Below are 26,693 nucleotides of genomic sequence, written 5' to 3'. Positions count from 1 at the left end.
TTTTGGTGGTACTGGGGTTCCTGGAAACCCTCTACCTCCAGGTTACACTCCCAGACCTATTTATATTTTTTTTATTTGGAAACAGGGTCTCTTAAGCCAGGGCGGCTGGCTTTGAACCTGCGCGATCCTCCTGTCTCCGCCTCCCAGGCGCGGGGATTACAAGCGTGCCCACCATGCGTGCGCCACCACGCCCAGGTCGTTTGATTTAAGTACTGATATAAGGACAGTGAGGTTAGGAATGAGATTCAGTACATATGTGGGTAGTCTAGGCCAGTGTTGTCCTACCTCTACACTTTTGGACATATCACACAGGAGAAGTGTGTGTTGTGTGTTTCGCTGGGGATTGAACCCAGGAACATTCTACCCCTGAACTTTGCCCTTTTTATTTTTTAATTTGAAACAGGGTCTCTCTGAGATGCTCAGCTGGTCTTGAACCTGCAGTCCTCCTGTCTCCACCTCCCAAGTCCTGGGATTACAGGTGTGCACCACTGCACTGGGCTTGGTGAACTCTTGTTTGTAAGCAGAATCCTTAGCCATCTGATCTAGATTGCCAGGGGAGTTCTCCTATTTGTGATAACCAAAAATAACTCGACATTTCCAAGCCGTCCCCAAGGAGCCAGAGCGCTGCTGGTTGAGAATGCTAGGAGAGGAGGTGTACCCAGACTCAGCGCAGAGAGGGACGAAGTCATTCAGTAGAGTAGCGTCAGTATCCAGGAGCATGGCTCTTTCATCCCTTACATTGGTAACATCGAGTTTAAAGATACATCAGCTTCCACTTCATGAGTTTTCAAGTGTGTGTGGAAGCGGGGCATGGGGGCACACGCTATAATCCCCGTACTGGGGAAGCTGAGACCAGATTGCAAGTTCAAAAGCAGCCTTAGCAAATCAGCAAGACTCCGCAACCGCGTGAGACCCTGTGTCGACCCCAGAAAAACTTAAAAGGGGCTGGGGGTGTACTGCAGAGGGAGAACGTTCCAGAGTTGAGTCCTCAGTACCACCAAAAAAAAAAAAAAAAAAAGTACACGCAAGAAAGATTTTCAGACATTTTCCTTTATATGTTTCATATTTCATACTTATTCCTTTTTTAAGGAAGATATTGACAGCCAGGGAAGTGATATTACTAGAAAAATGCTATGAATTCTCCCTTTCAGCAGTGCGTGTGTGTGTGTGTGTGTGTGTGTGTGTGTGTGTGTGTGTGTGTGTGTGTGTGGTGTTATTAGGAATTGTGGGAATTGAACCTAGGGACATTCTATATCTGAGAAGTGTGTGTGTGTGTGTAACTTTATTTTGAAACAGGGTCTCGCTAAGTTGCTGAGGCTGGCCTCAAATCTACAATCCACCTGTCTCAGCCTCCTGAATCCTGAGATTATAGACATGTACCACCACCTCTGGCTTCTGCCATGTTTCAGTGATTTTTTTTTTTTTTTCCATTTTAATCAATGAAGTTAAGGATTTGGAAAAAAACTTGAGATGTCTTCTTCAAGCCTGCCATTTTTCAGATGAGGAAGCTGAGGTTGAATCAGGTGGAATACTCTGTTGAAGGCATCGGAATTAACTGTTGACAAGAGAGAACAGTCTCCCATACCAGAGAATTACACGCAGTTTATGTAACTCTTTCTGCCCAAGGCTGGGGAGCGTGGCGCTTCACTCTGTAAGCGCGGGCTGCACCTGGTCCTCCGCTCTCCAAGAGGTCGGCGTGGGGAGGGAAAGTCAGGTGTGCAGGGGAGGCCGAGACACATCCCTGCAGCCCAGTGCTCGAGGTCAAGGCAGTGGCGGCCGCCTGGATCAGGGGTATGCATCCTCCGCCTCTGTCCTCTGCCTCCTGGAGCAGAAGCCCGGCCTCATGGGAACGCCATCACAAATCCTAACAGAGAGACACTCCTCAAAGTGATTCCACCACCCAGGGGTGGGGGTGCTGGCCTGTAATCCCCTGCAGTAACTGGGGGGCTGCGACAGGAGGATCGCAGGCCTAAGGCCAGCTTCAGCAGGTAGTGAGATTCCCATCAGCCTACCAAGACACTGTCAGAGTAAAAAAGAAGATAGGGTTGGGGTGTAGCTCAGAGGGAGGAGCCCCCTGGGTTTGATTCTCGGTACCACAATCAACCAGTAAAATTCCTTATATTTAAAAAGTGGTTAAGGCCATCTAAGTCAAGAAAAATATGAGAAGCCAAGCCCACCATGAAGAGGCTAAGTAGTCATGACAACAGACTTTTTTTTTTTTTTTTTTTTTTTTGGTGGTACTGGGGTTCCTGGAAACCCTTCTACTTCCAGGCTACACTCCCAGACCTATTTTATACTTTTTTTAATATTTGGAAACAGTGTCTCTTAAGCCAGCGAGGCTGGCTTCAAACCTGTGCCATCCTCCTATCTCCGCCTCCCAAGCGCGGGGATTATAAGCATACCCCACCACGCCCGGTTGACAGCAGAATTTACTGTGGTATTCTGGAGGGGATCCTGTGCCCCCCAAAATAACTAGGTAAAATAGAACAGCCAAATAAAGTGGGAGATTTAGTGACTGAGCCCACATCGATTCCTGCACTCTGACTATACTATAAGATGCTAACTACAGGGAAAATAGAAGTGGAGTATACAGGAACACGTGACTTTCCAGTAATCTTGTGAATCTGAAACTATTCTCAAATTGAAAACTTGATGTAAAAAAAATAAAAAGGTCTGGTGGCAGAGCCCTAGAGTCACCCTCTGGGCAGAGATGACCAAATGCATGTAGTTTTATTTTAGTTCTGTATACATATATACATATACATACATACATATATTATATATATACACACGCACGCACGCACACATGTATATATATATATTGGTACTGGGGGTGGGACCCAGAGGCTTTCTACCTCCGGGCTATACTCCCAGACCCATTTTGTATTTTATTTGGAAACAGGGTCTCAGTAAGTTGCAGAGAGCCTCACTCAGTAGCTGAGTCTGGCTGCGAACCTGTGCCATCCTCCTGTCTCAGCCTAGTCCCGAGCGCTGGGATGACAAGCGTGCGCCACCACGCCCAGCTATATATGTAGTTTTAGAATGATCCTTGTGTGTGTGTATGTGTGTGTGTTACTGGGGATGGAACCCAGGGGCATTCTACCTCCGACCTCCACCCCCCAGCCCTATTTTTTACTGTATATTTTTGAAGCAGGGTCTCACTGAGTTGCAGAGGGCCTCACTAAGTAGCTGAGGCTGCCCTTGAACTGCGATCCTCCTGTCTCCGCCTCCCAAACGTGTGCGCCACCACGCCTGGCTAGAAATACCCTTTTCTAAAGAAGGACCGCTGTATTTGAAAGGGAACACACAGGTGTGACACCCTGGTGACTCTCCTGTGTTTTCTCTTAATATTCTACTCGTACAGCAGAGAATGAAGACGACGACGAGGATGAAATGGAAACTGAAGACCAAGACAGCAAAGAAGCCACAAAGCCACACATCATCAATTTCGACACCAGTTTGCCAACCTCGCATACGGTATGTAATTTAGTAACAGAGCAGATGGAAGTCGATGCACATTGAACCGCGGACAGAAGCTCCTGAGCAGACGGGCTGATCTTGGCATTGCTGGGCATATTACCTCATGAGGTAGCCTAGCACTTTTGGATGCAGACATGGGCTATTTTCCGGCGGATAAACTTGTGGCCTTAATTTTTCTTCTCAGCTTAATACTATGTTCAGTTGTAATTCGATGAGCACACGGGCAGTTTTCCAATAGATAAATATAAAGCCTTGTTTGTTTGTTTGATGGTACTGGGGATGGAACCCAGGGGCCTTCTACCTCCGGGCTACACTCCCAGACTTTTTTTTTTTTTTTTTAAGGGTCTCTTAAGCCAGCAGGGCTGGCTTCGAACCTGTGCCATCCTCCTGTCTCCACTTCCCAAGCACGCGGATTACAAAGCGTGCGCCCCCACACCCGGCTAAAGCCTTAATTTTTAAACTGCTTAGTAATATATAGTATTAAACATTTGGAATGATGAAATTCTTGAATTTGTTCTTGAATTTGTGTGTAAGAGAGTCTTCATAAAAGGTTAGAAATTCTATATGCTATATGTTTAATACTATATAGTATACACAGTATTCTTTATACTGTTACATAGTATATAGTACATTTACTATATAGAGTACATTTACATTCATTTAATAAAACCTTCATTTTTAAATTGCCTAATACTAGATACTGTATATAGAGACTACTATATATAGTGCACTCTATGTATATATGCTGTTACTATATATATGCGCATACTTCCATAAGATACTGTATACACTGTAACGTGTGTTATATATGTACGTGGTATAATACTATATATACATAGAGTACTAAGCAGTTTTTTTTTTGAGGGTTTAAATTTCGATTTTATTTTTTAACCATTAGGCAATATTAAAATTAAGATATTAATAATATACTAGATGTGTACTCTACATATATATACAGACTCTGGTCCATAATGTAGTATATGTGGTATATATAGAATATACCTAGCACTATACTGTTCCTTAAGGAGCTGCGAGCCTCCTCACAGCTGTGTTTGTAATTGAGCCATTTGTACACTTTCTCTGTACTGCTAGCTTCTGGGGTATTATTTAACATATTAACATTTCATACTTTGATTTGTGGCCTTTGGACATAGCGGTGTTTCTTATCTTGGCCGAAACAAACATTTCGGAACTACAAAATGTTGTTGCATCCGTGTGTATGAGCGGGTCTTCTTAAAAACTCGGGAGTTCGACTTCTGCCAGTAAACATTAGATCGGAAGCTAGGCGTTCGTGCCGCATGGCCGCGTCCCGGGTCGTTGGGGGGTGAGCGTCCCTGCGCCCTCTCCTCCGTGTCTTGCAGCGCGGTGTGTCGCTGGCCTGACCTTCTCTTTTCCCGCCCCTGTCTGTGCTGGCCCTGTCCTGTGTGTGCCGGGACAGTACCTGGGCGCTGACATGGAGGAGTTCCACGGCAGGACCGTGCATGACGACAACAGCTGTCAGGTGATCCCCGTGCTGCCGCAGGCCATGATCCTGATCCCCGGACAGACCTTACCTCTGCAGCTCTTCAGCCCACAGGACGTCAGCATGGTGCGCAGTCTGATTCAGAAAGACAGGACCTTCGCGGTTCTTGCCTACAGGTAAACGTCGGGCAGATCCACCCAGCGTGTGCGCACTTGGACGCGGTCACGGCCAAAGCAGGCTCTAATTTTCCATATGCAGGAAAGGGAAAGGGTAGGTAAGAATGGGAGGTCGAGGATTTTACTGAGTAAAAGTTGAGACGTTGGAGTATCTCTTACTTTGATTACCATCTAAACCCAACATTTACTTCCATACAGTTTAGCTTTTTTTTTTTTTTTTTTTTTTTTTTTTTTTTTGTACTGGGGATGGAACCAGAGGCTAACTACATCCCCAGCCCTGTTTTTTTATTATTTTATTTTGAAACAGTGTCTGTCTCACTGAGTTGTGGAGGCTGGCCTCAAACTTGTGGTCCTCCTGTCTCATTCTCTCAGTTACCGGGATTACAAGCATGTACCACCATGCCTGGCTACAATTTCGCCGTTTTAAGAAATGTTTTCTTGGTGTTAGGAATTGGATCCAGGGGCATTCTCCCTCTGAACAACAGCCCTGGCCCTTTTATTTTTTGTTTTGAAACAGGGTTTCAGTAGGTCGCTGAGAGGAATGTCGCTGCGTTGTTGAGGCTGTCTTCTAACCTATGATCCTCCCCAGCCTCTCCAGTACTGAGATTACGCCCGGCTTAGCTTTCTTTATCCTTGAAATAACTTTGCTCAGTACTATTTCATGGTGCACATCTTTAGAACCTCTTTCAAGAATTATCTTGAGTGAGCCGGGCGTGGTGGCGCAAGCTCGTCATCCCCGCGCTGGGGAGGCAGAGACAGGAGGATCGCGCTGGTTCGGAGGCAGCCCCGCTGGCTTAAGAGACCCTGTTTCCAAATAAAAAATATAAAAAAAATAGGTCTGGGAGTGTAGCCCGGAGGCTTCCAGGAACCCCGGTACCAAAATAAATAAAAAATTTAAAAAAAAAATTATCCTGAGTGAAAGAGAAGTAAGGCTTTTATATTTTAATGTAAAGGATTCGTTTTCCAAGAGTGGAGGCGGCTGCCGCTGCTCTCCTCTGCCTCAAGACTTACAGTCGTACCATACGAATCAGGGGTCAGGGCGGGAATCTGCCGAGGAGGCCGGAAGCCGCTGCAGGAAGTTCCCGCCCAGGGCAGGCAGCGCGACGGAAAGGTGGGCCAACAAAGCAGAGTTTGCTTTGGGAAATGGGCGTTGAAAGCCCTTTCAGTCCTAGATCATGTCAGTCACTAAAAATCTGCCATTTTCCTAACGTGTTCTCATGGTGTATCTTGAAGCCGCCTTGTCTCTCTCCCATGTGACTTTAAAAATAAAATCAAGCTAGCCTGGCCCTGCAGCAAGAGGCGACGGCTCCACGTTTCCCTGTGTGCACTGCTTTTGACAACTTTGCCAATGTACGTCAAATGCTCAAAGCTCTTTCCATTTGAAATTTACCTTGAAAGTAATGTACAGGAAAGAAAGGCCCAGTTTGGAACAACAGCAGAGATCTATGCCTATCGAGAAGAGCAGGAGTTTGGAATTGAAATCGTGAAAGTAAAGGCCATCGGAAGACAAAGGTTCAAAGTCCTTGAGCTGCGGACACAGTCAGACGGGTAAGAAGTGCCGTATCTTAAGGCTTCGGAAAGGCCGTAGAATGAGATGCTTTTCTAATTTACTTTTATTTATTTTTTTATTTTATTTTATTTTATTTTATTGGTGGTACTGGGGTTCCTGGAAGCCCTTCTACCTCCAGGCTACTCTCCCAGACCTATTTTATATTTTTATTTGGAAACAGGTTCTCTTAAGCCAGCGCGGCTGGCTTCGAACCTGCGCGATCCTCCTGTCTCCGCCTCCCAAGCGCGGGGATGACAAGCGTGCCCACCGCGCCCGGCCTGCCTGTTCATATTTAAAACTTTTTTAAAATTCGTCCTCTCTCTCACTCTGAGGTATAGCCCTGGGGTTTGCAATCTTGTGCATCAGACTCGCTTGGGAATTTTTTGAAACTAGAGCTGCTTAAGTTCCAAGCTCAGCGCCCATCCTCAGGGTTTAGCCTGGGGCAGGAACGCAGCACCTTTTTAAAAGGGTTTCAGATGTTTGGGGCCCGTCAAGGTTTGGGGACAGAATGTAAACCCGAAAGAAGATGTCAGTGGGGTATGGCTTCCTCTCTGCAGGGTCGGGAGGCCCAAAACTCGGAGCGCTCTGCTCGCTGGGCCAGGTGGTGGGCAGCGCCCGTGTGCTGTTTGGAAGCCACGCTGGTTACCCTTGCCCCCTGCTGCTCCTGAGCAGGACCGACAGACCACCTGCAGTGGGAATTTTTTTGTCAGGCAGAAATGCTATTTATATGACAAGTTAATCGAAAAATACCCCTTGCTTCTGCATCTCTGTACAGTGTAGAAGTTCTGTGAGTAGACTTTTTTAGCAGTTACTCATTTGGGCTCAGCTTAGGCAGAGTTTGTCAGTAGACCAAGGAATAACACATTAAAAAAATAAAACCCAGCCGGGCGTGGTGGGCACGCTTGTCATCCCCGCGCTGGGGAGGCGGAGACAGGAGGATCGCGCAGGTTCCGAGCCAGCCGCCCTGGCTTAAGAGACCCTGTTTCCAAACAAAAAAATACAAAATAGGTCTGGGAGTGTAGCCCGGAGGTAGAACGGCTTCCAGGAACCCCAGTACCACCAAAAAAGTAAATAAAAATAAATAAATAAATAAATAAATAATAAAATCCAGTCGGGTGCAGTGATGCAGACCCGTGATCCCAGAACTTGAGAGGCTTGAGACAGGAAGACAGCAGGTTCAAGGCCAGCGTTTGGTGACTTAGCGACCCTGCTTCGAAATCAAAAATCAGAAGGGCCAAGAGTGTAGCTCAGAGCCTCGCAGCGTGCGCTGGGTCTAATCCCTCGTATCATAAGTAAGTAAGTAAATAGTACAAACAGGTCACCTTAATTTATCCTTGTCTGAAAAAAGGTAAACAAAACTAAGCCCCTCAGTGGTTGTCCTGGCATTCATTCCGTGTTCTGTCTTGAGGGCGCTGCTCTTACCTGGCACATACAGAAAGCTTTATGGGTCTGTATTCTCGCGGCCCACCCTGCCTTAGGTAATGAGTCTGAGTGGGACCAGAGTTGAGTGCGAATCTCCTCAGACCGCTGTGTTGTGCATATAATCTGCCCGATGGGGGTGTCTCGGGTTGGCCGATTGGCTGGTTTTATGATGTTAAAAGCGTCTGAGGAGCAGGAGGAGGAGCTGTGGTCGTTGGGTAGTGTGCATCCTCGAGCGTTCCTCGGTTCTGAAGCCATGGTGTCTAGGCAGCCGTGAGAGGAGTGTGGCCGGGTGAGGCCAGGGCTCCGGGACTTCACTGGTCTCCTGGTAGTTCCCCAGAACACTAGATGCGTGGACTCTCCCATCCCTGACCATGTCGCCCTGCCCGCCCTCCCTCCCTCACCCTGCCTGCCGCCCTCTATGGCTTGAGAGCAGACGGAGACTGACACAGGTCCTCCACGCAGGCCCTAAATGCCAAAGGAAGGAGCGGAAGAGGGGTTTCCTGAAGGCTCTGCGCCGTGACCGCTAGCCAGTTGTTTCGTTGCTGTGGATTTTGCCAACAGGTCGGATGTTTACCGTACTGCTTAGCCACTTACTTAGACAGTACGGGATAGACTTGAATACCGTCTTCCAGAGAACGAGTGGGGAGGTTGGCGTGAGAGAAAGTGTATCTCTGAGGCTGTGTTGGTCATGAACTGTGCAGGAGCTCTTGAGCACAAGATGGCAGAGGGTGTTGGCTCTGACTCGAGGTTTGACTCTAGTGAAGATGAACAGCAGGGGCTGGGCCGTGCTCGGGAAGACCTGCTGTGCCCTCACTGCATGGCCGCCTGACTCAGGCCCCTGTTAGAGACGTTTGTGTCATTTAAAAGCCCCCTGTCGAGTGAGATTCTCTGGCTGTGCTACGCTGCTCTCGTAACCTCCTTCAGTAAAAAATGGTAAAGCGAACAGAACGGGAGATAGCCCAGCAGTGTCCTCTTTTTCCAGATATGCCAGCCGAGTACCGCAAAGGCTCGGCAGCGCTCCTGAAGGCAGGCGACTGAGGGCAGCTGGCTGGCCCTGGGCCCAAGTCCCCGAGTGACTGCTCTCCCGGCTACCAGAATGACTCCCTAACATGCCAACTCGCTTTATTTCTTTGCTATTTCCTGAGTACATTTCTTTCTGTTTCGATAAGAAGGATGTTGCTGGATCACTAGAATACTCTCCCGAAACCTACTCACCCAGAAAGAAGAAAATTACGTCATTTGCAGGAAACTGTACGGACCTGGAGCACGTTGGGTTAAGTGAGAGCAGCCAGTCATGACAGAGAAGGGGCAGAAGTTTCCTCTCACGTGTGGGAGCTGGGGAGGATCAGGACACGAGAGGGACTTAGGTAACGGAGGGGAAACCCCAGTGGAGAGGGAGGAAAGGGAGAGTCCATAAAAGAATCATTTCTACCACTGTTATGTACGTGTGTGAGAATATCAGAACCCATCTCAGTATCATGTCCGGGGCAGGGGAGGGGCAGGAGGAGCCGGGGCGAGCGCACCAAGGGCTGTGGCCATGTGTGTCCCTCTCCCTCAGCTCCACTGTGGTGGGGGCCTGCAGTGCACCAGTACAAGCGCTTTAACATTTCCTATTTCTGAGCTTGGGATTAACATCATGTTAGAATTGCAAGAGAAGGCGTCTTTCCTGTCATAATTGAGAGCAGTGGTTGTTGTTGTCACAGAAAATGTACCTGTGTCGCTTCATGTACGGATATGTGTCCCTTCCACACGTAGACGTGCCCCTTCATTCATTTCTGTTCATGGAGAGATGGGGCATTTTCTTTGAAGGGGGCTTGCTGGTTGGAAATGACCTTAAATGTTTTTTATTATTCATTAGCCATCATAGTTTATACTTGTAGTAATTCTTTAGAGAGAGCGAGTTAAGGTAGTCACAAGGTGCATTTAGTGCAGGCGACTTCTAGATTTGTGCAGTTTTTCCAACTAAGAGTTGTCTGTACCTGATTTGAAAGTTGTTTTTTATATATATTCGAATGTTCATTGAAGCAATTGTACTTGGTGTTCAAATTTCATTTGGTTGTATAACATTTATGTAAATTAGTTTGCTGTAACCAGAAAACAATAGCCATAAGAGTAGAAACAAAACCAAGGTAGTTAAAAACAAAACTCCCCTGCAGGAGAACCAGGGTTTTGTGTCCCCCGGCTTGCTGCCCGGGCTTGTTGAAGAAGGAAAGTGGGGCGGTGCTGAGCCCCCAGGCAGTCGAGACGGCCTGCAGGGGCAGCTGAGACGGGCGCTGAGCCCGCGGCCAGTGTGATAACGCACCTCTTAACCAGTTACTGACACCCCAGAGAAAGGTTTCTGTGAGCTTCTGTGGAATGCACTCACATTTGCTTTCAATATACAGCTATAAGGTTATGTATGTTCATGTATAAGATAAATAGAATTGACATTAGGGAGGTTTTTTTATACCCTGGTACAAGGGAATCAAATGGGGGGCGTTTTGCTACTGAGCTATAGCCCTAGCTCTTTTTATTTTTTTATTTTGAGACAGTCTTAATAAGTTGTCCAGACTGACTTCAAACTCGCTGTCTTCTTACCTCGGCCTCCCAAGTAGCTGAGATGACCGGCAGGTACCTCTGTGCCAGGCCGAGACTTTGCTCTAGTGATACAAGAATATCCCACAGTTTGAACACGGCAAACTTTTTTTTATATCTGCCAAATTATGTACACATAAATTTTATTTATTTATTTATTTATTTTTATTTTGGTGGTACTGGAGATGGAACCCTTCTACTTCCGGGCTACACTCCCAGACCTGTTTTGTATATTTTTATTTGGAAACAGGGTCTCTTAAGCCAGTGCGGCTGGCCTCGAGCCTGCGCGATCCTCCTGTCTCCGCCTCCCAAGCGCAGGGATGACAAGCGTGCCCACCACGCCCGGCTTTCTTTGTATTTTAATGAGCATCCTGAGAAGGAAATAAGTTAGTAAAGCGAGTGTGCTAAGAAGTTATTTTCACGTATTAAGTAGAAATATCACCATTTTATATATAACCTTTTGCGGATCAGACCGTAGTTACTGTGAAAGACAGCTTCCTAAGTCCGAAACAGCAAACAGTGGAGCAGAGACCTGGATGTCTTGGGCCCGGTCCTGTGCTGGCCGTCATCCCAGCATCGGGCTGCCCTTCCCCTCTGCTCCTTCCAGGCCGCCCTCGAGCAGAGAGCGTGCCTTCCGGGCAGTAGCTCACAGGGGCAGCCTCCCTTTTTGCACCATTTGCGATAACATTTGCAGTTTGTGCTTTGCCTGTTCTCAGCATTTTGGAAATGATGGCTTGAACATCATAGCGTGCTTTTTGAGTAAAACAGATCCGTGTATTTTGCTGGTTTGCATATTTGCATTTGTGAGGATGAGACAAGGACCACACACAGAAGTCGCGGTGTCGTCTCGCTCGGGTTCCACGGTGGCTCTGTGGGGCTGAGCTCCTGCGATTTCTCTTCTTCACCTTCTCAAGCAGGATGGTGAAGAGGGCGGAGGCGCACGGTGGCGGCAGCACTGGAGTTGGGGATGGGAGGGTTGAGGTGTCTAAATATCCAGCACATCGATTACATGTCAGGCAGCGTGGATGTATGCTGAATTTCCTTAAAAAAAAAAAACCCTTTATTTCATTTATGCTTCTATATCTGAAATGTGAAGCTCTCTGTGTGTATTTCTTGATGAGGTTGAAAAATTCCTATCTTAGCCAGGCATGGTGGCCTGCGCTTGTCATCCCCGCGCTTGGGAGGTCGAGACAGGAGGATCCCGCAGGTTCGAAGCCAGCCTCAGCTACTGAGTGAGGCTTAGCAACTTAGTGAGACCCTGTTTCCAAAGAAAACATAAAAAAAATAGGTCTGGAATTGTAGCCCGGAGGTAGAAAGCCCCCGGCTTCCATCCCAGTACCCAAAAAGGAAAAAAAAAAGTCCTGTCTTAGGTTACCTTTGGTGTATTAATTACTTTGTACACTTTATGAAATGAAGGTATTTTTTGAAATTTTCTTGTATCTTAATATCAGCCTTTGGTGAATATGTTTTAAAAGCAGACTTAGAAAACTGCTAAAAATCCTAGCATTTAAAAACATCCGCTGCCGGGCGTGGTGGCGCACGCTTGTCATCCCCGCGCTTGGGAGGCGGAGACAGGAGGATCGCGCGGGTTAGGAGACCCTGTTTCCAAATAAAAATGTAAAAATAGGTCTGGGAGTGTAGCCCAGAGGTAGAAGGGCTTCCAGAAACCCCAGTACCACCAAAAAATAAAAATAAAAAAATAAAATAAAATAAAAACATCCGCGATGCTTAGAAACGTCACGCTTGGCGTGAGCCGCTCTTCCCAGTGATCCCCGGGCTTGGTTCTCTTTTGCTTCAGAATCCAGCAGGCGAAGGTGCAGATTCTGCCCGAGTGTGTGCTGCCGTCGACCATGTCTGCGGTCCAGCTGCAGTCCCTCAGTAAGTGCCAGCTGTTTCCGTCAAAACCCGTCTCCTGGGAAGACCAGTCTGCATGGAAATGGCGGCAGAAGTACCAGAAGGTGAGCATCCCTTTTTTCTGCATCGTCACAAAATTCAGCCGGGTTGCTTGCCTTTCTGCTGTTTGGAGGAGGCGCCCCACGCCGTCCCGCTGCCTTGATCACGCCGGCGCCTCGACGTGCGCACAGCAGTTTTCAAGAGCAGCAAAATGTCACCGTCGTAAGGGTTTCCGACCACGCTCCAGTCGTGTTCAGGCAGCGCTGCCGCTGTTTAATCCCGGAGGAATTGGGGCTCTGCCGTGATCAGATCGGATGGTCAGCTCTTGAGTCCTAAGTACGGGTTCCTGTAACGCGCAGAGGGTCCTGGGGGCGGCGGCTCGGACCAGCGGCAGGGAGCAGAGTGCCCGCCTCCTGGGCCTCGGGAGGAAAGGCTTCCTGGCGGCTGTATTTTGTAACACACTCCTGAGCTCACAAAGTTCACCCGGGATGAGGCGGTCTTTCAAAGTATCGCTTTGGGCTTTCTTTCTGATGTGTTTCCTTTTGGCTTCTTCTTCCTCTTAGGAAAAAAACAAAGACCCTTGTTTATACACATTTATGAGATATATTGAGATACACAGTTTTGAATGTAAAATAGTTACTGCTTATAATTTCTGCCTGAAAGAAGGAAAAGTTTCTTTCTTTCTTTCTTTCTTTGTTTTTTTTTTTTTTTTTTTTTTTTTTTGGTACTGGAGGCTAAACCCAGGGGCATTCTACCTCTGAGCTCCACCCCAGCCCTATTTTATTTTTAATTTTTTATTTTGAGACGGGGTCTCACTGCATTGCTGAAGCTGGCCTAGAGCTTGTGATCCTCCTGTATCAGCCTCCCAAGTACTGGGATTACAGGCCTGTGCCACCACACCCAGTGTACTATTTTTCTAAATTTAGAATAAATTGGCTTTGGGGGATTTATCTACTAAAAATATACAAAGAGAGTTCTCATTTTAACCATAAAAAATATTTTTATTAATCATCTCTTGTTCCTTGTCAAGTGAAATAGAGAACTGTATTTATTTACTTTTTATGTAGCCAGGCATAGTGGCTCATGCCTGTAGTCTCAGTACTTGGGAGGCTGAGACAGGAGCATCACAGGTTAGAGGCCAGCCTCAGCAACTTAGCCAGGCTCTTGGCAACTGATCCTCCCTAACTTAGTGACTTAGTGAAGCCCTGTTTCAAAGTAAAAAATAAGGTAGTGCTGGGAGTGCAGCAGGGAGGTCAAAACACCCATAGGCTCAATCCTCAGACACACACACACACACACACACACACACACACACACACACACACACCTTTTAATGTCAAGTTGTAGAGAATCCCAGTTTGATGTAAGTTAGCAGATTGTCTGTGATGAGGCCTCGTGCTGCGGTCAGTGTCCCCCCACTTTACTTTCGGTGTTCCTTGATAGGATTATCTGGCTCTCTGGGAAAGCTCTGCAGCCTGGTGCTTGGCGCACATCTGGCTGGCAGCTGGTCCTGTGACTCTGTGTCCGTTGGCCAGTTTCACGTGGTGCGGTGGCTTTTTGTTGTTGTTACTTTTCGCTCCTTTGTCTGGGGTATTGAGGAGTGAACCTGGGGCGTTCTACCTCCAAGCTACACCCCGGCCCTTTTTAAAAAGGTTTATCTTGAAACAGGATCTTGCTAAGTTCCTGAGGCCGTCCTCGAACCTGTGGTCCTCGCAGAGGTCTCGGTCTCCCAAGGGGACGACGGGCATGCACCGCCGTGTCTCGCTGTCTCAGGGGTGTTTGTCAGAAGACGGTAGTGAAAGGGGGCAGTAGATGCTCGAGGACGCCCGAGATCGTCCCGTCTGGAAAGCGTTCCTTTGAAGGTCTCACAGTGCCCGTGTGTTTGCAAGGCACAGGCAGCTTCTGGAGCTGTGCGGTACGTAGCTGTTTCCGTCGCCACTGGAGACTTCTAGGGCGTGTTGACATCGAGAGTCCTCCGTAGTCCCTCCGAACCGGGGTGGTTGTTAACATTCTTAACCATTCCGTGATCTCGGTGAACCGTTCTCTGCCGCGATCTCCAGAGCGAAGGGGATCGTGTGGAACACGCCGCCGTGTCGTGTGCTCTGCACAGCAGGACGGTGCTCGGTCCCGTCCACAGAACCGAGCCGCCCCGAACTGGAACTCCGGTTCAACAAGATGGCTGTCTCAACGTCTGTGTGCGTCGCCGAGTGCAGCCATCCCACTCTGCGGTGCGGACGCTTCATCTTGTTCACACGGAATGGAGAACGTGCCCTTGCGGCGGGGTGGCCCCCGGCTACAGCGGGGGAGAGACAGAGCCGCGGACGCCGCAGAGGCCCGCGTGTGCGGCCTGCACCTGTGCCCGTCCCGCCGCCCCGTGTCTCCCGTGTGTCTGGATCCTCGCGCCTTAGCCCTCCCTGAGCGCCGCGGCCTGAGGGAGGCCCGAGAGGTCTTAGGTCGGGGTACAGATGCCTTCGTCCCGTATCATTTCCAGGTGGTTTAAAGTGCTGTCTTGACTCGGCCGAGAGGGTCTTAGGTTCTGAGATCTGTGGTCAAGACGACTACGAGGTCAAGAGAACTTGGGAGCCGATTCTCTCTTGGACCCAGGTGTGACACACTGCTGTCCTGGAGAGACCACGTGAAGCCATCCGTGCGCGGCACACGGAGTCTAGTGGTGAAGGGGTGGCGGCCCCCGCGAGCCCGCGTGTGGCTCTCGGTGCACGCCGGCCCCGCCTGGCGCTGGTTGCGCGGCTCGTCTCCGGACGTCATCTGCAGCCCGCCACGCTGTAGGAAGCGGTGCCGGTGTGCTCCGCGCCCAGGTCTGAGAGTGGAGGTGGTCAGAGTTGCGAGATGCCTACAGAATTCTGCAGCGAGCTAGTCGGGGACCACGTGTTTCTGCTACCAGACGTGATGAGGGGCGCGCGACCGTGGTCTTCCTGCTCCAGAACAGCCGCAGATCTGGTCCCAAACGAGCACGAGCTTGTCCACCAACCGTTTGCATTCCCATCTTGGTGAAGGCCTGACCGCGTGCTTTGTCCTGAGCCGCGTTCATCCGCGTGTCCACACACTTCCAACATTTGCCATTGAAAACGAAATATCCCAGTGATGGGAAGATAAAATGTTTAAGCTTCCAGAGTGCTCCTTGCGACCTGCTCTCGCTGGGGAGCGTCGAGAGAGGGCAGGACGATGAAGGAGGGAGGCCGTGGACGGGGAGCCCTCCGCACCGCTCACTTCTGGAGACCTTCCTTGTCTGGGAGTCGTGCCTTGAAGCCCGTTCCTTTTCTCATGGTGGTGCCCGGGGCTTCACAGAGGACTCTCTCGAGGGAAGGAGGAGAACCCATTGGGAAGATGCTACACGTGTCTGTGGGCGCCCTTCCCGCCCGGCCAGATCAGCTCCTTGTGTGCTTATAAAGGCTCAGCGGGTGAAGCAGAGAGGAGCCGCCCGTGGCGTGGAGAGGGCTCCAGCGTGGAAGCGCGGTGGCGTGAGCAGCGGGCGGTCCCCGTCTGTCGTGTTTCGGGCTCTGCGACCTCGCTGTGGGAGCCAGGCCCGGACACGGCTGCCTTTCAGAGCCCTAGAGTTTATAAAGGGAAACGCTTCCCTCCATTTCCTGCAAAGGGGTACATACTGTCCTGCACCGCTCCATCTCCTGACAGGCTCCTGCTGCTGACATCTCAGCTGTCCCTTCACATTGGTGTGAGATAAATTTGGAGAATTGGAATTATTGAGTCAAGGGGAAGTGTGTGTGTGTGTGTGTGTGTGTACACACCACACTGGGGATAGAAGCGGGGGCATTCTACCTCTGAGCTACACCTCCAGCTTTATTTTATCTTTGATTTCGAGACAGGATCTCACTCGGTTGCTGAGAGCCTCTGAGTTGCAGAGTTTGGCCGAAAACTGCAGTCAGCCCTCCTGTCCCGCCTTCCGGGCGATTGCATCTTGATAGCGTGTGGTGATAGGGACTGAACAAGGGCATCCTGCCTCCCGTCTTCTCTAGGTTGCAGTTGTGAGCGGTGCATAATTGCTGCTCGTTATTGTCACACGTCTCGTGACGTCTCAGGCCACGAGTGGTCTGGTGCCTCCTCGGCCACGCTAGTGACATCCGAGCGTCCGTCTTCCGTGGGCGTGCATTTGTGTACCAGAAGTTAGCTCATGAGCCTTGAGAGAAGCGGGTTGCTGTTAGCAAGTGGGAACTCAGCAAACGAAAGAAGAAAACAGAAACCAGTAGCTTCTGATTTGGGCAAATTATTGGATCTTTTACACCGCTGGCGGTCCTGGGATTAAAGAGGGTAAAGAAGCCCCCGGGCACCACGCAAGGAAACCAGTGGTCACAGCCCGCTCATTCGCTTTTGCCCTTCTGATCCCTTCAGTCTTGGAAGACCCATGTAAGTAGTTTTCACATTTTTTCAACATCTACATCTGTCGGGAGGCAAAGGAAGCCAAAATGAGGACGCCTAAAAGCGGAAGAAGAGCTGGGCCTGGTGGCGTACGCAGGAAGCTGAGTCGGGAACACCACGGGGCTGAGACCAGCCTCACGATCAGTGAGACCCCAGCAACTCAGTGAGACCCCGTTTCCAAATATAAAATAAAAGAGGGCTGGGGACGTAGCTCAGAGGTAGAAGGCCTCTGGGTTCATCTGTAGTATTTAAAAAGCCTTTGGTTAGAGCCGTGGTCTGGGATTTCTTGTCTCCTTGGGAGACCTTTGTGAACTGACCGCTCCAGCTCCTGCCTTGTTGGTGGAAGTCTCTATTCTTTTTTTTTTTATTTTCATTGGTGCACTGTCGTCATCCATCTTAATGGAGTACATGGCGGAGGCACCCATGCACACCTCATCCATTAGCCCTTCCCCAGTTCCAGCCCCATTCCCTCCCGCTCCCTCCTTCTCATCTCTGGCTTAGTGCTCGCCCCTGGGCTCCATCCCCAGTACCACACAAAAAATGAATGAATGAGTGAGTGAGTGAGTGAATGAATGAAATAAAAAATGAATCCGGCCAGGGGTCATGGTGCACACCTGTAATCCCAGCACTTGAAGGCTGAGACCGGAGGTTTGCAGGTTTGAGGCTGGCCTCAGCAACCTAGGGAGACTCAGTAACCTAGCGAGACCCTGTCTCAAAACACAAAATAACAAGGCTGGGGTGCAGCGCAGAAGCCCCTCTTCTTGCCCATCGCGGACGAGAGCTGCAGAGCCTCTCCAGTGGACATGGTGGGGTGCGGGTTGATGCGGTCAGCGCACGTCAGGGGGCTCACTTGTGTTAAGCAGTTCCCTCCTCTTCTGGGCGTGCTAAAGTTACTTATTTTCTTAGACCTTTGCCCTCCTAGGCTCACGTATCATGTTGTAAGTTGGTTGATCACCTTTTTGTGTGTAGGGGAGAGGAGGAGACTGGGTTTAACCCAGGGGTGGTCTACCTCTGAGCCACACATGCCCGGCATTTTTTTTTTTTTAATATTTTTGGTTTGAAACAGGGTCTCACTAGGCTGCTGAGGCGCTCACTAAGTCGTGGAAGCTGGCCTCGAACCTGGGGGCCTCCTATCTCAGCCTCCCGGGCACTGGAATGACAGATACGCACCGCCACACCCCGCCGATGAAGAGCCTCTTATAGTAAGGTGAGATACTTGTTTCTACAGATCTCTTTTTCCTTTGAGGATATGTGAGCTTGCTTGGTCCTCAGCTGGCGTAGTGTGTCCCCCGGCCCACGGCGAGCTCCCCGGCACGCGCATTCTGCTCTTGTCGCCTTGCGGGTGCTCGGGCTGTCTGTCCGGTTTCTGCTATGAACAGCACTGCCGCAGAACGTCCGTTCGTCAGTCTCCTGTCCTGTCGGACACAGTTTTGGGCCTTTTACGTATTTGTTGTTCTCGTGAACCCGAGCTCTGCCGGCCCCCTTCATCCTCGAGGGCGTTAGCGGGCGGGCGAGCCCTGACCCAGCGCTGAGCCTCACGGCGGAGCTCCTGCGCCAGAGGCCGTGAGATCCACGTCTTTGTGGATGTGGCTTCTGTTTGGGTTCCGAATTCAAGTCACGAGTCGGTCTCTAGCTGGTCTTTCCCTGGTTCTCGTGAAGTGGAAGTGATGGCCATGAAGTCCCGTCCTCCTCTTGGAGTGGCGTCCCTTCTCAGTCTGCCTTCTGGCCGACTCGGTCCAGACACACTCAAGGCTTCTACCCAGAGGAGCGCGCTCTGAGGCCAGCGTGTAAACGAGTGTCCTCACACAAGCGTTTAAAGGCGGCATGGTGGTGCGTGGCTGCACGCCCAGCGCTCGGGAGGCCGAGGCAGGAGGCCGCGGGTTCGAGGCCAGCCTCAGCAAACTCAGCAAGGCCCTAGAAAACGAAACAGGACTGAGGCAGAACACCCCTGAGTTCAATCCCTGGTGCCAAAACATTGTTTGAGTTTTTAAGAAAGAAGCGTTTACTCTGCGAGCGCATCTTCTTTTAACTAAGTTGTCTTCAGCATTGACATTTCCAGTCACACGCTCGTAATGACAGCATTCATTCATATAGGCCACACACACACACACAACAATGTGTTTATTTATTTAGACCATACTGTCTTTTTAATATGCCAAAATATGTAAGCATTGTTTCCTTTTTCTTTTTTATTTATTTTCCCCACAATTTTTATTTATTTATTTATTTTTTTTTTTTTTTTTTTTTTTTTTTTTGGTGGTACTGGGGTTCCTGGAAACAGGGTCTCCTAAGCCAGCGCGATCCTCCTGTCTCCGCCTCCCCAGCGCGGGGATGACCAGCGTGCCCACCGCGCCCGGCCTCCCCATAATTTCCTAAAGGAGCAGCAGTGCTCCCTCTTCACTCTGAGCACAGGCCTCCTCCGGAGCACAGTGCTGCGTTAGAAATAACCCTAACCTAAGAAACGAAAAAGGTGGAAAGTATGAGTGGAATAAACCTTACACAGTAAGGACATAAAGGCAGACTATTTTCATACAGGCGTATAGTGTTTATGTTGTGAGGGAAGTGTGATTTTACAAGAGTCAAAAAAGCAGCCGGGCGTGGTGGTGCGCGCCTGTCATCCCGGCACTTGGGAGGCCGAGACAGGAGGGTCTCAGGTTCGAGGCCAGCCTCAGCAACTTGGGAGGCCTCGGCCACTTAGACCCTGTTTCAGAATAAAAAAAAAATAAAAGGTATGTGTCAGCATGCCTGGCGAGGCTCGTGGCACGGCAGCAGCGCCCCGCGGCGCCGGTCATCCAGGGGCGGCACCTGTCGGCTTCGGTGGCGGTGAGCGTCATGGCGCCGGGATGGATCAGAAGGTCGTAACAGCACAATTGTCTCCTGTGATAGATACTCAGCTGTTACCCAGCGCAGAATCTCTTTAAAATTTGAGTTTCTGTCGGCTCAAATCACATATCAGATGCCACCCTGCCTCCGTAGAGTCCTTTTTCCCATTATCTCTTTCTGAGTGACTTTTTCTGTTTTCAGCGAAAGTTCCATTGTGCGAATCTGACTTCCTGGCCCCGCTGGCTGTATTCCTTATACGACGCGGTAAGTACTCACCTTATTTATATCCATGGCAGGCAGGGTCACTAGTCCGCAATCCCAGCCCTGGGAGGCGGAGACGGGAGGATCGCAGGTTCGAGGCCAGCTTCAGCAACTTAACCAGCCTCTGTTTCAAAATAAAAGGTGAAGAGGGCTGGAGGTGTGGCTCAGAGGTGGAACGCTCTGGTTCAGTCCCCAGGACAAAAAGACTTTAAAAATCCACCCAGTAACACTGATAATAATAAGTCATGAAAGCAAGGCACAGGCTGTCGTAGTGTTACTTTCTGCAGTACCACCGCTGCTTACAGTTCAAGTCAGAACAGTGAAGAGTCCGAAATTCAGCTGGACACCTGTTGCCTGTCTCAAGTTTGAGTTTTGACAGTTTCTAGTAATTTGTAGCTTAAGGGTAAGATATTGTGAGATCTCTTAGGGTTTACTAAACATCTGAAATCTGACCTGGGAGTGGCCACATACAGAAAATAGGAGAATTCAGCCGGGCGTGGTGGCGCACGCTTGTCATCCCCGCGCTTGGGAGGCCGAGACAGGAGGATCGCGCGGGTTCGAAGCCAGCCTCAGCTACTGAGTGAGGCTCTCGGCAACTTAGGGAGACCCTGTTTCCAAATAAAATATAAAACAGGTCTGGGAGTACAGCCTGGAGGTAGAAAGCCTCTGGGTTCCACCCCCAGTACCACCAAAAATAAAAAATATAAATAAATAAATAAATAGATAGATAGATAGAGCTGAGGGTATCGCTCAGGGGTAGAATGCCCCAGGTTCAACCCCCAGTACAAAGATAAAAAGGGAAAGAGAGGAGAGGGAAAAAAGAGGATAAAAAAGGGAAAGAGGAGGGAGGGAGGGAGGGAGGGAGGGAGGGAGGGAGGGAGGGAGGGAGGGAAATTGGAGATGCTGAGGGTTGTATTCGGAGATCTTGAAGTCTTACCACAGAATGAAAACTGGAATTGGCGCCCGCGTATTTTTGTTCAAGTTTGGTTGAGGATGTGGACTCTGCGATGGTTGTTTTATTTTATGCCAGGAAACGTTAATGGACAGAATTAAACAGCAGCTGCGAGAGTGGGATGAAAACCTAAAAGATGACTCTCTGCCCGCGAATCCGATAGGTAAAGAGTGCCGTCTGTGCTGTGGGTTGCGATGACGTGCTCCTACGAGAAATAGCCTGCCGCTTTCTAGCTGAGAACATGACAAAAGTGATTTTTTTTTTAGTCTCTTGGGAGCTGTTTAACATTTTAATTTGGACAAAAAACACATTTAATTTGCTTTGAGCAGTGGAAAACAGTGAGGTTTTTCAATGAACTCTCACAAACTTCTCTTCTGCGAATACTTATTTTAACCATATCTTCCATCAAATGTTCAAACTGCAGTAAAGAGCTCTTGTCCCGAGTACTTCCCGTGCCCTTGTTCTTTCAGGTCCCTTTCAAGGGACCTAGGTCTTCCCTGTTCACATGTAACTTCTGTGCCCATTATAAGGAACAATTTCACTATTTTGATATGTTGGAGGCTGCGACCGAAAGATGGAGGTTCGAGGCCAGCCTCAGCTACTTAGCGAGGTTCATTGCAACTCAGTGAGATTGTGTTCCAAGCTGGGGGTGTAGTTCTGAGGTAGAACGCCCCTGGGTTCCATCCCTCATACTGCAAAAAATAAAAAATAAAGATCGTGTTTAGCAACTGCTGTATTTTAGAATTGTGTCTAAAGATGTGCTTGCATCCTGAACCCTATATATATCTATTGTGTGTGTGTGTGTGTGTGTGTGTGTGTGTGTGTGTGTGTGTGTGTGTGTGGTACTGGGGTTCCTGGAAGCCCTTCTGGCTCCGGGCTACACTCCCAGACCTATTTCATATTTTATTTGGAAACGGTCTCTCAAGCCAGCGCGGCTGGCTCCGAACCTGCGCGATCCTCCTGTCTCCGCCTCCCCAGCGCGGGGATGACAAGCGTGCCCACCGCGCCCGGCAAAAAAATCTATGTTTATTTCAAAAGGGGATCATATGATCTCTAAGTTACCTGATTCTTATGTGAGTCATGAACTTAAGGCCTAAAAGTCCCACCATGTCTTGAAGATTTTTCTTACAGGGTAGCTGCTTGCCTCCCCATTGACGACGTCTTAAGAATGCAGCTCCTGAAGATCGGCAGTGCCATCCAGCGGCTTCGCTGCGAGCTGGACATCATGAGCAAAGTGAGTGTCTGCGCCGTCGTGGCTTACGTTATGAGTGTTGTCACGTAGGGTGGGCGCTCCTGAGCTGAAGCGCTGGCAAAGCGCTCCCCGTGCTGCTCGGGGCGGGATGCCCATGGCGCCAGCGCGTGCCGCAACCCGCGGCCCACTTGGGGTCGGGCACGCTTGACCCGGGAGACACGGGCATTTCACACTCGGGAGGGAGCATGCAGATAGAAACCTGAACTGTTCTGCGTTTGAACAAGTCTCCCGACAGTCAGAATATATATATGTGCAGTGTAGGACCGTTTTTATCGTCGAAGGTTTTGTAAGTGAGTAGTGACTTAGAAGAAACACATTTTGTAATGAGCTGTGGAATTACATACCAACAAAGGCCGCCTTTCTCCGCTAACCATTTTCTCTTGAACGTTTTAGTGTACTTCCCTTTGCTGTAAACAATGTCAAGAGACAGAAATAACAACCAAGAATGAAATACTCAGGTACGGTCTTCGATATATTTGATTAGACCTCTGAATATAGCTCTGTCGTATTAGAATTCTCAGCTCCCTCTTTCTGTTTTCTATATATTTACCTAAGAATTTTAAGCACTCATTACATAAAATTGTGGTAATTTGGGAAAAGTCGGTGACAATAGATACCGAAGGGACTGGTCGTTATTAACTGGCACGGTAAAGGGAGACAGCCGCACAATCCTTTTTTCAGTTCTTGTTGAAAATATCCATATGGCCGGGCGTGGTGGCGCACGCTTGTCATCCCCGCGCTTGGGAGGCAGAGACAGGAGGATCGCGCAGGTTCGAAGCCAGCCGCGCGCGCTGGCTTAGGAGACCCTGTTTCCAAAATAGGTCTGGGAGTGTAGTCCGGAGGTAGAAGGGCTTCCAGGAACCCCAGTACCACCAAAAAAAGAAAAAAGAAAATATCCATATGAGCTGAGTGCGGTGGTGCTGTCCTGTAATCTCAGTACTTAAAGGGGGCTAAAACAGGAGAATCATAAGCCGGGCGTGGTGGCCACGCTTGTCATCCCAGCATTCGGGAGGCTGAGACCAGAGGATCGCGGTTCACGGACAGCCTCAGCTACTTATGAGGCCCTTCACAACTTAGTGAGACCGTGTTTCAAAAATAAAGAATAAAATATAGGGCAGAGGGTATAGCTCGGAGGTCAAATGCCCCCGGGTTCCATCCCCAAACCCATCCACACACACACAAAAAAAAAAAAAAAAAAAACAGGAGGATCACTGGTTCAAGACCAACCTCAACTACTTAGAGAGTCCCTCGGCAATTTAGTGAAACCCTGTTTCAAAATAAAAAAAAATAAGCTCAGAGGAAGAACTCCCCTGGGTTTGGGTCCCCGTGTTTAAAAAAAAAAAATAGAAAAGAAAATATACACACTACAATATTTCCTGAGTACCCGTGGAGTTAATGTGGGGCTTCTGCTCGTAAGATCACAGTGGAAAGCGCTGCTGAGCATGTCTGGGCGCTGCGACGTAAGCGCGTTGAGGAGCACCTTGTAAGAAACTGAGCAGAACCGAGGAGCTAAGGGAGCTCTGAGCGGCCCAAGGCTGGCCAGTGCGCCTTTGCCGCTCAGCCAACCTCGCGAAGAGTCGTAAAGCTAGTGCTACTTCCCTTTGGGTCATCATGGGAAATATTTAATGGCGCCAGAGTGGGCTGATCCCAGCCTGCCGTTCTCACGCCACAGTGGTGCTTCTTATCTAAAACCAATGAAACGCTGGGCGTGGTGGGCACACTTGTCATCCCCGCGCTTGGGAGGCTGAGACAGGAGGATCGCAAGGGTTCGAGGCCAGCCTCAGCTACTTAGTGAGGCTCTCGGCAACTCAGTGAGACCCTGTTTCCAAATAAAAATATAGAAAAGGTCCGGGAGTGTAGCCCAGAGGTGGAAAGCCTCTGGGTTCCACCCCCAGTACCACCAATAAATAAATAATAATAAATAAATAAATAAAACCAATGAAAGAGGAGAAACTAGAGCTGGCGCCTCAGGTTTGATGCGTTTAAAAAAACCTGAGCACTCGTGTAGCCAAGGGAACCTGCGTCCCTTTTCTTCTGACTGGCCCCCTGGTTCTGTGTTGCAGTCTGTCCTTATGCGGGCCGATGGCGGCGTATGTGAATCCGCACGGATACGTGCACGAGACGCTCACCGTGTACAAAGCTTGCAACCTGAACCTGATCGGCCGGCCTTCGACGGAGCACAGCTGGTTCCCCGGGTAACCGACCGCTCGGGGCTTTGTGTCTGACCTTAAGCGGCCAGAAGAACCCAGAGAGCCTTAAAGAATTGCTAGACTTGGAATGGAGGATAGGCATGGTCGTGCAAATGTTCTTTATTTTGTGAACACTTATGACACTGTTTGCATAATCTTATTGACTACAAATTAGGGAGAAAAGAGATTAAAAATTATCGTTGTCTTCCGATTACTCTGCAGGGAGTCCCATATTATTTTTTTCTGTCATTCTGAAAAATGCACTGTTTTATGACTCCACACAATTCGCGGAGCATATCCTATAGTAATGCAAACCATACCGCAGAAGTTCTTTTCTGCAGGGAGAGACTTGTAAAATAGAGAAACCTGCTTTCATTTCCCAAGGATTAGAATTAGAATTCATTTGCTCATGTATATACTAAATGTAAAATATGCCCCCCAAGATAAGACGGTGGCTAGAAGTGCATGGTTTGCTTATGTAAGAATCAAAGTGCAGCCGGGCGTGGTGGCGCAGGCTCGTCATCCCAGCATTCGGGAGGCTGAGACCAGAGGATCGCGGTTCGCGGCCAGCCTCGGCTACTTAGTGAGGCCCTCCGCGACTCAGTGAGACCCGGTTTCAAAAGAAAGAATACAAAATAGGGCAGGGGTGTAGCTCGGAGGTCAAGTGGCCCTGGGTTCCTTCTCCAGACCCGCAAAAAAAGAAAAAAGAAAGTGCCATGATTTGCGCTTCTGGCTAAGTGGTCTTACTTATGGAATCGTGCTCTGTTATTCTTAAACGAGACGTGCCCTTAAAGTGAAGACAGAAGTGTGTGTTTCTGAGTGAGCCGATTGTTTTCTAACTTAACTGCCGTGCAACGTATATAAAGAACTTAATAATCCAAGGAGTACGTCTATGCGGTAGAGGAAAATTTTAAACGTGCGCTTTAGGAGTGTGGTTCGATGAGACGTAGCATGACTAACGCATAGCCATATTAAACATGCAGAAGACAAGATGTTTTTATGAGGTTGGTGTCACAGAGCTGCACGGCCTCAATCCAGCCTTAGGTTGCAGCTCTCAGGCCTCTTGCTGTTTGCTGTGATAGACCTGGGTCCAAGCGCGAGGTCTTCTCACCTACTATTTTACCTCCGTCTGCAGGTACGCCTGGACCATTGCCCAGTGTCGGGTCTGTGCAAGCCATATTGGATGGAAATTTACAGCCACCAAAAAAGACATGTCACCTCAAAAGTTTTGGGGTTTGACTCGATCTGCTCTCTTGTCCACTATCCCAGACGCCGACGATGAGATCAGCCCAGACAGAGTCATACTCTGCTTGTAAAGAGTGGGGCTAGTTCCCCGACGCGCCGGTCGTCTCAGGAGCGCTTTGGAGATGCCGAGCGCCGAGGCAGCGTGGCGTGCGAGGCCACCTTCCTCGGTCACACGCGCTGGAAGTGCGAGCACGCTAGAACACACACTTGGAGCCTGGGCCATGACCCTGTGGACTCTCCCGCAGCGCATTCTTCATGACGGGACACGAAGACGTCTTGGGAAGGCGCGAGGCCCCGCTGCACACGTCGCACCGTGAACCGGTGGGTCTCCGATTCCGTTGACGGGCCGGCGTCCGGCTCCCCTGCTCTGAATCGTCACAGTCCCAGGCGCTGAGCGCGACGCACGCGTTCCTTTTGAAAGAGGCGAGCCAGTGTGTCTTGCTTCAAGAGGACATCGTCCCTGGGGCCGGGATGTAGCTCATGGCAGAGCACCTGCTCTGCAGGTGAGGCGTCCGCATCCATCCCCGGTTCCACAAAGACAAAGAAAAAGAACCCCTTAAAAGTACATTGTTCCTTTCCATTTCCTTTGGCTTCTCTGAGATCCCGAGTTGTAAATTTCGAAATAAGAGTAAGATATGCAGTTTTAGTCTGAAAATCCTTTTCATTTTCTTTGTGTTTATTCAGTGTACATTGAAGAAAATCTGTAAGTAAACTTTAAAATCAAAGCTAAAATAAACTATTTGTTTAAATAATATAAAGTACCTGTTCATAAGCAAATACTATGAACTGCTTTGCCACGGACCTCATCGCTCCTCTCAAGGGTGTAGTGGATCCTTTTACATTCACGTAAAATAAAGCACTTCGTGTAATTCAACCCTGACCGGGTACGTCAGAAATGACATGTCTTTCTTTCACGTGCCAGAAAAGACACGCTTCTTTCCTCGGGTCTTTCACATGTCAGAAACCTCTCTCTCTGGTCGAGACTCCTCGGAGCGTCCTCAGTGTTCTGAATGAAGGACACGA

At 49.3% G+C, this 26,693-nt stretch overlaps 1 protein-coding gene across 2 annotated transcripts in view; it reads left to right on the top strand.

The window, feature by feature from the left end:
- Positions 1-25,741, top strand: part of CRBN (cereblon) — a gene marked incomplete at both ends in the record, with an annotated part of 29,557 nt that extends 3,816 nt beyond the window's left edge. Inside the window, 10 exons of one of the 2 annotated variants that reach the window (XM_080718180.1) lie at positions 3,368-3,477; positions 4,919-5,118; positions 6,517-6,666; positions 12,462-12,621; positions 19,973-20,035; positions 21,063-21,147; positions 22,103-22,218; positions 22,630-22,694; positions 24,300-24,431; positions 25,561-25,741. In XM_080718180.1, coding sequence (XP_080574306.1) covers positions 3,368-3,477; positions 4,919-5,118; positions 6,517-6,666; positions 12,462-12,621; positions 19,973-20,035; positions 21,063-21,147; positions 22,103-22,218; positions 22,630-22,694; positions 24,300-24,431; positions 25,561-25,741 — 1,262 coding nt within the window. Of the gene's footprint in view, positions 1-3,364; positions 3,478-4,918; positions 5,119-6,516; positions 6,667-12,461; positions 12,622-19,972; positions 20,036-21,062; positions 21,148-22,102; positions 22,219-22,629; positions 22,695-24,299; positions 24,432-25,560 lie in introns of both variants that reach the window. The other variant, XM_080718179.1, reaches the window with a different exon arrangement.
- Between the last annotated feature and the right edge of the window lie 952 nt (positions 25,742-26,693).

The sequence above is a fragment of the Muscardinus avellanarius genome (assembly GCF_963383645.1).
Source record: "Muscardinus avellanarius genome assembly, chromosome: 22".
Classification (NCBI taxonomy): Eukaryota; Metazoa; Chordata; class Mammalia; order Rodentia; family Gliridae; genus Muscardinus; species Muscardinus avellanarius.
The sequence above is the reverse complement of the archived record's forward strand: the minus strand, read 5'-3'. Positions and strand labels throughout refer to the sequence as shown.